This window comes from Heptranchias perlo, chromosome 13 (genome assembly GCF_035084215.1).
Source record: "Heptranchias perlo isolate sHepPer1 chromosome 13, sHepPer1.hap1, whole genome shotgun sequence".
Classification (NCBI taxonomy): domain Eukaryota; kingdom Metazoa; phylum Chordata; class Chondrichthyes; order Hexanchiformes; family Hexanchidae; genus Heptranchias; species Heptranchias perlo.
Genome location: NC_090337.1, coordinates 12,364,644 through 12,378,308, shown reverse-complemented (window position 1 = coordinate 12,378,308; position 13,665 = coordinate 12,364,644). Strand labels below are relative to the sequence as shown.

General features: G+C 39.1%; 1 protein-coding gene across 2 annotated transcripts in view; it reads left to right on the top strand.

Annotated features, from left to right (window-relative positions):
- The window catches only part of tsc22d2 (TSC22 domain family 2), a 71,813-nt gene extending 59,205 nt beyond the window's left edge, over positions 1–12,608 (top strand). For both annotated transcript variants that reach the window (XM_067994994.1, XM_067994993.1), the window contains 2 exons: positions 8,094–8,145; positions 10,906–12,608. In XM_067994994.1, coding sequence (XP_067851095.1) covers positions 8,094–8,145; positions 10,906–11,181 — 328 coding nt within the window. In that variant the 3' untranslated portion in view covers positions 11,182–12,608. The remainder of the gene's footprint in view (positions 1–8,093; positions 8,146–10,905) is intronic.
- The last annotated feature ends 1,057 nt before the right edge of the window (positions 12,609–13,665 follow it).

Sequence of the window (13,665 nt, the reverse complement as noted above, 5' to 3'; positions counted from 1 at the left end):
TCAGATTGCAGCATTTTTGACAAGCTGCGAAACTGTTTCTGCATGCTTGGAACGTTTAATCCAGGAAGCAAAAGGTACAACATTAAAATCATTGTAAAAACAGTTAGACAGCGAAAAAGAAAAAGGGCAGGTAAGAAGTAATCGAATTACATAAGAGACAGAAGGGAAAAGTTTTTTAAAGATTTTAATTTTTCAATTTAAAATTTAAAAAAATTTTTTAGGACCAAAGTCTGTTAATATAAGGAGTCATGAGGCTCCACATTTTTAAAAGTTAATTTGTAGTTGTTTGGCATCATTAAGACTTACCGCGCTCTGGTGTTTTTAAGCGTACCTGTTTTGTGGTGATATTACTTACTTTCCAGCTGGCAGATGAGCAAGTTGGCGCTTTTTCAATGATTTCACTGATTGCAGCCGGTGATCTACCTTTAATTCGAACCAGGAGGAGCAAGTTCCGGATTTCAGTGTTTCACTGCGCATGTGTGAATGCCGGAACTTGTTCCTCGATTTCGCCACTAACAATGCTAAGCACTGGAGAGGTCACCGTTCTTTTCCCATTTCTCTGCCCCAACAATTTGAGTGCTGTTTCTTAGGCTCCAGCTAACAGACTAGTGTGGATGTGTGCATGTTACTCCCCCTCATAGCCCATTCACTGCAGTCAGTTTTCACTATCTTGCTATTAGAGTTTTCCAGTGGAAGAGTCATTGAGTTTTGTTTTGTGGCCTATCTTGTAAAATCTATAGGGCTGTTTGTTCTACTGGTACTACTTCATGCTGCCACTAGGTAATGCTAGTTAACGCTAAATAGCAGAAACTGGGTAATACAGTTGGTCCTGAAAATCGTGAACAAGCTTTACATCAGTGTAGTAAAAGATGAGCTGTCAAAATTTAAGATGCTTTAAAGCACTCAACTGTTATGGGCAGTCCAGTGCGGATACGCTGGGCTTGAAGACTTAATGGCAGATAGAGAGTGCAGTATCGCCAGTGCGCACTGGATCAAGGAGAATTTTGAAACCCAATAAAACCTGGACAGGCAGTGAAAGGTAATCATATGATTGACAACAGGGCACGTTTCTAAAGAAAAAACACTCAGGAGGTTGGGGAAATGGAGGGTGGATACAACGGTGGGAGGAGCATATTTTAAATTGACCTTAGGAAATAGGACAGGAACTGTAAGAAAGCAGAGTTCATTACCTTTCAGGTTCAGAGGAATAAAAACAGAGGAGATGTGAAGTGATAGTTTCATTGGGCCCAAGAGAGATTTCTGGGTTGGTGCAGTAGGGATGTCATGTAACAGTAGTTGACCCCCACTGTACTTAATAGGTCACATAATGTTACCCTCCCACTGCCATCTACAGGCTTCAGTAATATTAGAATATTGTGGCCAGTCACCATTTTTAATGGTGTGCAAGACACTTTATACTCATAGTTTGCAAACAATACTGAAACATTTAGTTATAATGCTACTCAAGTGTAGCAGTAGCTTCATTTCTATAATAATCCTAAAAGACACACATAAGCAATGTTAATTCAATTTAAACACTTGTTTGTCCCTGCTTTCCTTTCCACATTATTTTTCCTTCCCCATTCACCTCTAGTTTTAACCAACTTTTTTGCTGTTTATTTCCCTCCCCCTGTTTTCTTCTCCCTTGAAGATGCCAACTCCTGCTGGGGTACAGCTCCGCAGGTGCTAGCGGCATTCCAGTACTTCATCCAAGTTGGTGGTGTTATGATCCAGGCAGTGAGTGTTGCCAGGCTTTTGGGCAGTGGAGAACGTTGCAGTTGAGCCTGATCCTAATGTCCACATAATACGCGCTTTCCAGCATAGGTCAATGGATAGTGATCAGGAACTGGAACCGTGGCCATGATGCTAGGATTAGATTTATTATTACAGGTTACTTACAGCTGCATTTTCAAACTCCCAACTAACTAGCTTTTGGCCCTTCATTCGCCACAATACATATGCAGTTGTTGATTTGCCATCTCCTTCAAACCCTAGGCCCCATACTCTGGAATTCCCTCTCTAACACCATTAGCCTCTCCACCTCCCTCTCCTTAAAACTCACCTCTTGATCCAGCTTTTTGTCACCACTCTTAATATTTCCTCCTTTAGCTTGACATCCACCTTTTCCTTACACATCTGTGAACTGCATTGGGAAATTTTTTTTTAAACATTAAAGACAATGGGCCAGAACTTGTGCAGAGTGGCGTGGCAACGATCTCTGCAGCTCCTGCGAAATAAATCGTCTCTGTGGCACAACTTGCTTGATTTTTAACTTTTTAAAAAAATTGTGCGCAATCTACTCTGCCTCTGAGCAGCGTAAGGTGACACGCATGGAACAATCTGTGAGAATAGAAGACACGCCCATAAGATCTATAAAGAAGAGAAGTCATGCAGGCAAGCAGACTTCATTCATTTGGTATTCTGGAAGTCATTGTAAACAAAAATTTTAATTTTTTTAATAAAAAGCCAAAGAAATAATTGAATTAAATAGAGACAGAAGGGAAAAGTTTAAAATTTTTTAAATGTTTTTTAGGTGACCAAAAACTATTAAAATGAGTAATATGAGTCACCACATTTTAAAAAAAATTATTTTTAGTTGTTTCAGTCTTAGTTATCGCATTTTTAAAACTTAGTTTAGACCTGGTATTTTTAAGTGTGCCTTTTGGTGGCATAATTAGTTACTTTCCAGCTGGACAGATGAGCATGTTTGCGATTTTTCAGTGATTTCAATGATTGCAGCGTGCGATGGCATTTAATTTGCAGCTGTCCAGTCGCCGGTAAACCTGTAGGAGCAAGTTCATGATTTCCACGCTTTAGTGCACATGTGCAAATGCGGGAACTTGCTCCTTCGATTTGCTATAAAAAACGGAGAGCGCTGTTGAGCTCCTCCGTTATTTCGGGAGCAATTTCTGGCTCGTTATAAATGCTAGTTTTAATTGTACTACAACTGCTTTAAAAAGAAATTCCATAAGTTTTGAGCTTTTTTTCTTATATTCACTATTTTGAACTGTGTGTTTTAACTTTCACGTTTTTATTTTCCTGTTTCCACTGATGCACTCTCAATTTCATAATCAGACCCATATTTAAAATTCTGTTGCTGATTCGCTGAAACTGGTTCTAAAGGCCAGACTTCTTTTCAATACAGGGCTGAGCATTAAAGTTTGGTTTGGTCTAGAACTAGGCCGAAACTTTTCAGCGTGTTTTAGGTCTCCCCTTGCAATTGTGAAGCAGTGCACAAGATAACTCTATGGGATTGGGGGAGGGAATGAGAGTCAAAAGGGAAATGGACAAGTTATCCCATTGACAGTGGCTCATACAGGTTAAAAAGAACCGCTGTGCGCCAAAACATGACTGGTCAACCTCTTCAGAAACCACTTTTTCATATACTGGTTTAATTTGGTCTTCCAACAGCTCAATGTTGAACATTTTGTTCTGAGTAGCCTGTGTATGTAGTTTTATTTTCCAGTTAAACACTCTCTTGTCACACAAGAAAACCCCATATTTTTTCCATTAAAATTCCCAGGTTTGTTGACAATCCTATCAGACCACAGAAAGCTACTTGCTCTAATGATGGGGTCAATGGAAGATACAAACTGTGAGGGGGAAGCTGGGGAAACTCTGCCTTGGTGTCAGCCTTAGCTCAGTTGGTAGCACTCTTGTTTCCAGTCAGAAGGTCGTGGGCTCAAGCCCCCTCCAGGGACATGAACATATAATCTAGGCTGACACTTCAGCGCAGGACTGAGGGAGTGCTACATTGTCGGAGGTGGCGTCTTTTGGGTTGAGACTTTAAACTAAGGTCTCATCTGGCTTCTCGGGTAGACCTAAAAAAATACCATGGCTCTATTTGAAGACCGGAGTTCTCCTGGTGTTCTGGCCAATATTTATCCCTCATCCAATGCCACTTACAGATTAACTGGTCATTTTTCTCATTGCTGTTTGTGGGAGCTTGCTGTGCACAAAACTGGCCGCCAGTACACTTCAAAAAAAATACTTCATTGGCTGTGAGGCACTGGGGCATCCTGAGGATGTGCAAGGTGCTCCTATAAATGCAAGTTTCTTTTTATTAATTTGAAGGCTTCGATTTCAATCTGCTCAAATGCTGTACAGTTCGGTAATGTACCTGTCAATGATCTGTACAAATTACCCATGGTCACTTTTGTCTGTGGATGATTCTCTGGAGTTATGTCCTAAATCTTGGTCAGCAACAGGATTTTACCTGTTATGTTGCTAATTACATATATGAATAGGTGGGGGGGAGGGAATAATTGTGAACACCCAATTTGGCAAAGGAGTACAATGCATGCAGTGCTGTAAAGCTGCTATGGATATTTACCAAAAGGGGAGTGAAAGAGAACAGAATTCTTTCCAAACATACAGAAGCCCATTACAGTAGACTTTAGGTATGTACAACCACTTAATAAATAATTATATCACAATTAGTGGCAGTTATGGTACTGAAGTTACCTGTAGGGCTTAGATGTAAGTTTAGACATTAAACTTCAGAGGATATGATGCCATTGATTTTTTTTTTAAGAAGGTAATGGGAGAGGCTCTTAAAATAACCACACTGCTTTAGACATTTTAAATTGTAACCAGTTTGACCTGTTTTCTGTGAAGGTGACGGAAATTACTTTTGCACGTAGATAAGTATCACTTTTCATATGTCTTTTCGGACGTACAGTCAAGACGTGATAGTTTGGTCTGTATGGTGGTTTGTGTCTCCTTGTGATCAGTGCCAATGCAAATATAGTGCCAGATCTTGCCTCTACTTGCCCCTTACTGGTTATGACTTTGTGATACATCCTGTTGCTAAAGCCGGAAGCTTATAGTATATATTAACAGAGAGCATTTGCTGTCCTATCTCAGTAATTGAGTTTGAGCATCAGAATTACACATGTCAATAAAAATGTCATACAGAAGTTGCAATTCACACAGAAAAAAATGGAGTGTGTGGTAAGTTTTTGTTACTGGGGCGTTTGCTGTCAGGAAGGTATTTGTTGTTACCTGTACGTAAAGACCTCTTGCACTTATGTCTTACAGCACTACAGTTAAATGTTTTAAGATTCTAGTTCAGGATCATTGGACCGTGTCATTTTAAAAACTTGAGGATTAGCAGAATAATCCAATTTATTGAGATTTTAGTACTTGTCCTTTTGATGGCATTTGAACTGGGACAACAGAGGAAGGATGCAGGAGGGGAATTAGTGTAACAAGAGCTTTGTAATAACTGGGCACATAAAAGCTTTTGCTGTGTAAACAGCAGTCAAAGAAAAATGTGTGGAAAACGGTTAAAAAGTTGTAATGTACGGTGCTAATTCTGTCTGATTCATAGAGGAACAGAAAGTGAGCAAAAAAATGAAATGAAGTTACCTCAGATGTTATGAAGTAGTTAACTGTATTGGTATTCAGCATTGAACGTAGAGGTTCCATTAGTTGCTGCCATTAAACGTAGGAGGAAAAGGCTAATTCAATTTTATATTTGCTTCACTATCAATCCTAGCTTCTGAGCAGTTTTCAATACTGCAAGCCAGTACAGAAAAATCAGCTTGTGGTATATACTCGTGTACAAGATTAGAACAGTCTAAGAATGCGGCTGAAGGAGAAAGAGACCTGAGGGAGAAAGTGCCTTTTGATTATTCTTTTATTGGTCAGACTTGCAGCTGATTAGTTGTGTATTGAATTGGGTTTCAGGTGAACTTTGATACACTAGTTTGCCCAGAGGAAATGGACGTGCTGAGGACATTGCAACTGCTGTTTGACAGAAGCATTTTATTTTTAGTGTCGAGGATGAATGAAAAACCCTTTACAGTTCCTATTTCACTTTCAGTACAAAGAAAAATGAATTTTGCAGCAGTTAGCCTGGGTGAATTAGCTGCAAATTATTTTAAATATTAGAATTTATAGATTTTAAAAATGTACAGCTTTCAGTATTATAATATTTGAATCTAAAATCATGGAAATTGTTGCCAAGATTTTCAATGTTTCTGCCATAGTTTTGGTGTTCCTGTGATTGATTTATGAAATTACTTTTTTTGCTTCCCTGTTTTACTTGTGCAATGCCACACTCCTTGGCCAAGGTGGCAGGCTAGTGACCTGCTTCCAGGTTCTTTCCACTGGGTAACCTGGAGAGATGCTAAACTGTGTTCTTGTCTGCCTCCTCTGGTAGTTCAAGTGGATGTTTAAAGATCCCATGGCATTATCTGAGGATGGGCAATGAGCTGTTCCAGTGCCCTGGCCAACATTCCCCTCTTGACCAGTAAAATGCAGATTAATTGGTCAATTGTATGTGCTGCACAGAATGGTTGCTGCATTTTCCTGCAAAGCACTCGCTGCACTTAAAAGTAATTATGTAAAGTGCTTTTGAGATGTTTCAATGTGATAAAGCTCTGTATAAAATGCAAGTATTTACACTAGGATATCCGGTGCAGTGTGACTAACGATCTTAAGGTTTTTGACAAAACATTCCTACCTTGTAGGGACATGCCTGGCCTTTGCTTCGTGCCTGCCCTCACTGATCCTAGATTTTGGATGATGGGGGGGGGGAAGAAAGTCACCAGTGCAAAACATTATCCAGCCACACTGGCACAGTGCACTCTGGCACCATGTTGCATTGAGATGGACTGTGCATTCAAGGTTTTAAATTCTTCAAGCTTCAGCTTTTATTTGAAATAGTATTTTGACAGCAATATTTAAAGGAAGCCTGCTGAGCATTTAACAGGTTTCTAATGCCTTCGAGTCCCCCCCTCTACAGTATGTGATGAGTCATGATCTAGCTATGCAAGGAAACCAGCATGAGCTGGTGCTAAAATGAACTTCCTGAGTAGAAGATTTGAATAATATAAAGAATGGATCTGATGTAGGGACTCTCCAGTCTAAATCGTTTTGTTCTGTTTGTCCAGAATTGAAGTCTGGGGCACTCGAGTATAAATTCCAAGAATAACATGCGTAGGCTGCGCTGAAATTTGTGAATTGGTTCTTTTGGCACTGTCACTATATATTGTACTTCTGTATGTCTTGGTCTCAGTAAGGTGGGGAATGGGGCACTGTAGTGATGCCATTAACCATTTCGCTCCGATTAGTTTTCATATTGGATTTAGTGGGATGCCAAAGCAATGCACAGCTGGCGACAACTCAGAGTAAGCCTTTAAAACAGAAAAGGTAAAGTGTTCCCAGCCACCCCCGTTACTGAATCTGGCTTGTTTGCTTGGGGTTGTCGCTGGTTATGCGCAAGCTGTATATCAGGAGCCGGTGGCACTAACATCCGACCAAAACCAATATTTTCTCTTAAATTTAAACTTGTTGGATATGTTGTCCAGTTTTTTTTTGTAATGCAAATGAATGTCAGGAAGTTTTTAGAGGTAATTCTCTCTTCATGTTGTGACAAACTGCTTTAGCTTTGCTGTTGTGGTTGGTGTAATACAGGCTGCTCCCATTAAATTACTGGCAACTGGCTTCCGTGCATTTCTCAATAACCCAAGTGTGGAAAGACATACCTAACCTATTGCTGAGAATATTGGATTCTGATGAATGCAAAACAAATCAACCAAAGTTTATGCTGCCAAATACAATGGGTTTAGTGTTTCTTAAACCCGCCACCACAAAAACTGTCTGTTGTGCCTTTTTAAATTCAGGTTCTGGACTGTATTGCACATCAATGTCAAGTCAATATTGTGCTGGAATTTGTATCTGGAAATGTAAAAAAAAAGTCTATTCTTAGGAATTTGATCTTGTAACTAGATCACATTAATATGGAGCAGGTTTATGGAAAAGTTTGAATGAAGCTGAAGCTTGTCATTTTGGGGATACTGGCATTAAAACTGTACATCACTTTCAATCCTATTGGAAGGCGCAAGCTAAATTTTGTGCTAATTTTACTCCATGGGCTGGTTAATTCATTTTTAAATGAATAGTTAACCTTGTACTTCACATTATACTATGTGCTGCCACTGAAGTCTGATGAGATGTAAGTGGCATGTTTTACCAGCCTCTAGCTTTAGTACATTGCACCCAGTAAAGATTTTGAGAGTCTTCATTCAGAAGCTTCTGAAATTGCTGTGCTTTGTATTTCATGGTGTGCCTTGTTTATGTTACAGTGCTTCGGGAGCCAGTGTGGTAGCTATCGACAACAAAATAGAACAGGCAATGGTAAGTGAAACGAACCCTTAATATTCAATTTGTTTACCTCTTCAAATTAAAAATGCAAAGTTTCCAAAGTTATCTTCTCCATTACTTATTTGCAATACAAATATGCAAATTTGATTTTTGGTTTAAACTTGCATGTCCAATCTGTTACATCTAAGGAAAGATTAACTTGCCAAAAAGGTGGAGTAAATAAAGCTGATTCATCAATCAGTAATTAGTGTCTAACTTCTATTAACTGGATAACTTGGTCAAACCTTCCTTCATCTGCATGTTAGCATGTGCTTGTGAAGTACAAAATATATACTGTTTTGTAAATAAATACAAGGCTGTTTCAATACTAGTTATGATGTGTACAATTTGGTGTTTGGTATTTTACAACATTTAGTTGAACAGCAGTAAAAGGTGTAGTTGTATTACTGGTTAAAATCTTTGGGGAAGCCAACACCCAAGTTTTTTTTTAAAAAGTCTAAATTGGTACAGCCTTTGTCCCTTTACCTGCTGAAAATTGGGTCCAGAGATTCAATGCATCTGTGATGATGGCTCGGTGTATGTAACACACCGTGTGTTTGTCATGGATATGATGCACGTGCATCTCCAGACCTGATTCTTGGTAAGAAACCAACGGGAAATTCTTTTTTCCTGATTCATCACCTGAAAAAAAATCTGGGAATTGATTGGTGGAAATCGGTAAACAAATTAATGATCATTAAAATGCATGTTGCTCTGACCCATCCCCTTCCATCATAAGCGCTCTGTTCCATAATAGAAGCAAAGTCACTTTAAAAAGAAAATTCCCTTCCAATTCTCAGGCCTCTCCTGAAGTTGACTCTGGCTGCAGTATGGTTCTTCCCTCTGGTATATCACCCAATTGCCTTTTTGTCCGTCCCCCCCCCACTCTTCTCTCCCCACCTCGTTGAATGGCGGAACAAGCTCGAGGAACTGAATGGCCTATTCCTGTTCCTATGTTCCCACCTATAGCCAAGATGATTAGTTACACCCTTATTGTTAACCCTAAGATCATCAGCCAACTAGACACAGACCAGGGATGGAACCGAGGGTCTCCTAGTCTATACAGTATTAATAACGTCCTAAATTTACCAACTTAGCCATTAGAGGAACTAATCTATATCTAATACTAGTAATCATTACTTTACATGTGTAGTAAAGTATATATCTCAATGGACATTGGTTTTTGCAGGCCATATGGATGACTTACAAGCTCTAGTGATGTACGATCCTTGATTCCCAATTTTAGTTGGGTACTTGCTACCCAAGGGAGTTTTATTCTGTTCTGGGGTTTCAACATTTCCTGCCCCTCAAATATAAGCTGCTGCTCCATCGTGTGCCTGCATTGGTGCTTGCATTAGGGTTAGGGTTAGGGGCAGTCCTCTTGAGTTTGTCCAATAGGTCTTCATAGGCTGTCTTCAAAATAGTCAAATTTGAGGATACCTACAAATCTGATTGCAGACTTACCCAATGAACTTAGTTAATGTAGTGTTGAATTATCTCCAAAATTATGTTCTCACTGAAGCAAGATTGGGTAAGACAATGTGGGAAGAAACTCTGCAATCTGAGCATTTTTGTAAATGCTTCCAGGTTCAGGCATTGCAGTTTCTTCAGTTTTTGGACCACTGTCTTTGATGCTAAGCCCAAGGTATGTGACTGATCTTCATTCAAAGAATAAGAACAGTCCATCTTTACTTTTAAACATTCATACAGATAGATGGAATGCTTTGCCATATGGAGTGGTTGAAGCAGAGGCCATTGCATCTTTTAAGGGAAAAGGGGATAAATATTTGAAGCAGAGGAAGATACAGGGCCATGGGGAGAGCGCAGGGCAGTGGGATTAGTTTTGGATTGCTTTAACAGAGAAGGAAGGCACAATGGGCTGAATGGCCTCCTGTATGCTGTAAGCATCTATTACGCATTGTTTTTCCAGATAACCTTAAATTTTTGTGCTGTTTTATAGCTCGTGCTTTATTCTGCAGTGCCAGTTTTGGAAGCTGAATCAGTTCAATTCCAACCCCCCCCCCCCATTTGCATTTCCTACTGCTACTATTCTCAATCAGATACTGGCTATAAGTGCATCTGGTAAAACGGTTTCCAAGTACAGCCATCGGCAGTAGAATCACGCGTTTGGCTGCAGTTTTGCAATCAAAAGCGCCTTGGAATGTGCAATTTATTACTATATGTAAATTGTTGGAATAATGCCGGACATTTGAAAGGAGGTCTTTGGTAGCAGAAAATAGTCTCCTGTAAGTCAATCATCTTGCTGACGTGGAGACCCTTGAATAGAGCCAGCCCTCTTTGCTAGACTGATCTGATGTCAGTCACCAGTAGCCTGCTTTCTAGTTCCATTGCATATATTAGGACTAGGGTCATGTGACTACAAACTGCAAAATCTATCCCCTGCCTATAAGAATTTCCTTGGGGACTGGCAGCCAGTTTGAAATCACGACCCCTATTTCCTGCAATGGAACTTCACCAGCTCTCTCCTGTAATTGAGGTTGCCAGAGGGGCCTAACAACCATTGATGTCTAACGGGAAGTCTCTATGTTGGCAAGAAAATTAACTTTTTCTATTTTAAAAAAAAATGCATATTATTTTGTTCTAAAGGTACATTGAACAAAAAATATTCCAGGCTTGACACTTTCTCTTGTTAACTGACTAAGTGGTGCAGTTCTGTTATGTTGGAAGATTGTAGACCCGTCTGAAAGCTATTTGACTATACAAGTCATTGATTATATATTTTTTTAAATGCAGGATTTAGTGAAAAGTCATCTGATGTATGCAGTGCGAGAAGAAGTGGAAGTCTTGAAGGAGCAGATCAAAGAGCTGATTGAAAGGAACTGTATGCTAGAGCGAGAGAATTCACTATTAAAGTCCCTAGCGAACAATGACCAGTTGTCTCAGCTTCAGACCCAGGTGACCAATCCCAGTAGCACTTCACAACTACAGCAGCCGACAGCAGTAGCACAACCTCAACAGAGCACACAACAGACACAGCCTCCACCGCAGCCTAATGTCCCCTCTGCATGAAAATTGCTCGCCTGCATAGGAAAAGAAATCTTCAAAAAAAAAGAAAAAAATCTGTCTCTGTGTGCCACTGGTGTTCTTACCACTCTACATTGAACAGCAAATAGCCATGCTTAAATGTGTTTTTTGCTCTTTGGCCTTCTCAGTATTAGACAATCATCCGCAAGAGCTTTCAGCGTGCAATGTCTCAGGCGACATCTGCAAGTGTGTGACTGTGCACACCGAGAGGATTTGTATCTCGTCGGAGGAAAGCTGATTTTCATCAGGTTTATGGACAAGTGGGTACCTACATCTTTCTGGCTTACCTAGGTTTCTATATATATATATATATATATATATATACACATACACATACATATATATATTATATATATATAAAAAAAATGGGAATCTGTGGGTCATTGCGCCTTCCTGTCTAACATTAAGACCTAGTTAGCAGTTCTGTCTGAAAAGAGCCATCATTCTGATAACTTTTTGCATACATGAATTTTCATTTACTGTTTGTTTTTATTTATTACAGGGCTGCTATTTTCATATGTAAATGAACAATGTCACAGAATCTTTTTTTTTTGTAAGTTTGAAATTAAAGATTATAAGATTACTGGTAAAAGCAAGCGATAGTTGGGATTGCATATATTAGTTTAAAAAAAATATATAGGCAATAATAAAATTTAAAAAAAAATCCTGGCTTAGAGTTCTAACACTAATGGCAGTTTTACCATGGGGAATTTCTTCTGCGATAGTCGAATCCCGGTTTGAATGTAAATTTTGTATAGAGTGTAAGTATTATAAGGAAGACCATAGCAGACATGTACAAGTAGGCACCAGACATTGTGACCTAACACCTTGAAAGGATATTTGGGCTTTTTTGATGAAGAAAAATAAACTGTGCTCATTTCTGTTGCTGATTTTCTTTATCTGGGAAAAAAAAATTGCCATGATTTTCTCTTTTTTTTAAAAGAAAAAAAATCTTTTTTCCCCTCAGAAGTGTGTTTGGGGGGAATAATAAAAAGCTGTGAAATTGTTCAACCTACTTTGTAACCAAAGAAGCTAAGCTGTGTATCTGAATTCATTTATTTTGTAAGGCTGTTCTGTATGTATTATTTTAGGTTTTTTTTTCTTGAGCTTTAACGAGCATCTTTTTTTTTTCCTTTACTCTTCAGCATGTTCTGCATGACCCCTTTATCAGACCAGTTTCTTACCTCATGTTTTTACTGAGCACTCTTACTGTAACAAGTTTAGTCTGTGAACAATGTCCAATGAAAACTATAAAAACAGCTTTTGGATTCAAGCTAGTGTTAAGTGCTAGTCAGAAAAAAATGGAGTGAGCCATCTTTTGTTCATTTAAATGGTGTTTTGAATTTCATATGCATAAAGTTTTGTTACATTGCAGATTTTATTGTATTTAATAAATGCAACGTGCCGATTCAGATGTGCTATTTGTCCCGAGTGTTTGAATTAAAGTATGCAATACTGCAACAGTAGTTTAAAAGAAAACCTCTTCCTCTTTGTGTCTAACTTTTATAACAGGGGCTTGAAATTGTTGGCTATAGGAATGGGCTGCCTGTTAGTGGAACAGTGGTGCATGGCCACAGGATCATAAGTTGATTCTTGGAATTGCATCAGATTCCCATTGGCTGGCTTTGGTTTAGAGGGAAAGAGGGGGAAGCTGGAAAAGTACAAGAGTCTTGATGGTGCTCTGCCATGCCTTTTGTAGAATACCAGGGAAAAAGGCATTCCATCCTGGGCTGCTACTTGAATAGTACCTCCTACCAAACTATCACAGGCTGGAATTGATGCAGGATGGATGATTTATGATTGAGTGGGAAAGTAGAAAAACGAGAAGATTGCAGCACCAATTTAAAGTAAACCATTGCATCCCATCTATATCTAATACTGTTTAACTTAATCCAGATGCTGTTTAGTTCAAACTTATTGTGTTGTCAAACTCTTCTGTACACAAAGGCCTGCTATCAATTTGTGTGACGTCTGGAACACAAGACTGAAGCAGCTGATTGATTTGCTGCTATCACATGCTTCCTGGTCATCAATTAAGACGTTTTGAGTTTTGTTTGCTTATTTTTCTCAACTGCCTTTAAGCATTTTTTAAAATAGGAGAGGCCTTTTAATCAGGCACTTCACTCTCTATAAAACCCAAGTATATTCAAGACTTTTAATCCTCCTCCCTTTTCTTGGGATGTTCTTCTGTTATCTCATTCACTCATGGAGAGGATAGGAAAAAATTCATCTGACAGGCAATTTTCCCCTCGCCTCCAACCTCTGCAATCTTTCTTGTATATTTTATTTATGCAACTATGGTCTGTGCTCCTCTGAACTTCCCTCTTCTTTCTAAGCTCCAAATATTACATCCCATACTTTCTCCTCTCTGCATTCTCCTCATGTTATCAATGTAACTGATGGGCTGAAATACTTTCCATTGAAAGTACTTGTCCCTTTTAGGTGTAATGAAGGTTAAGACCTGTGAGT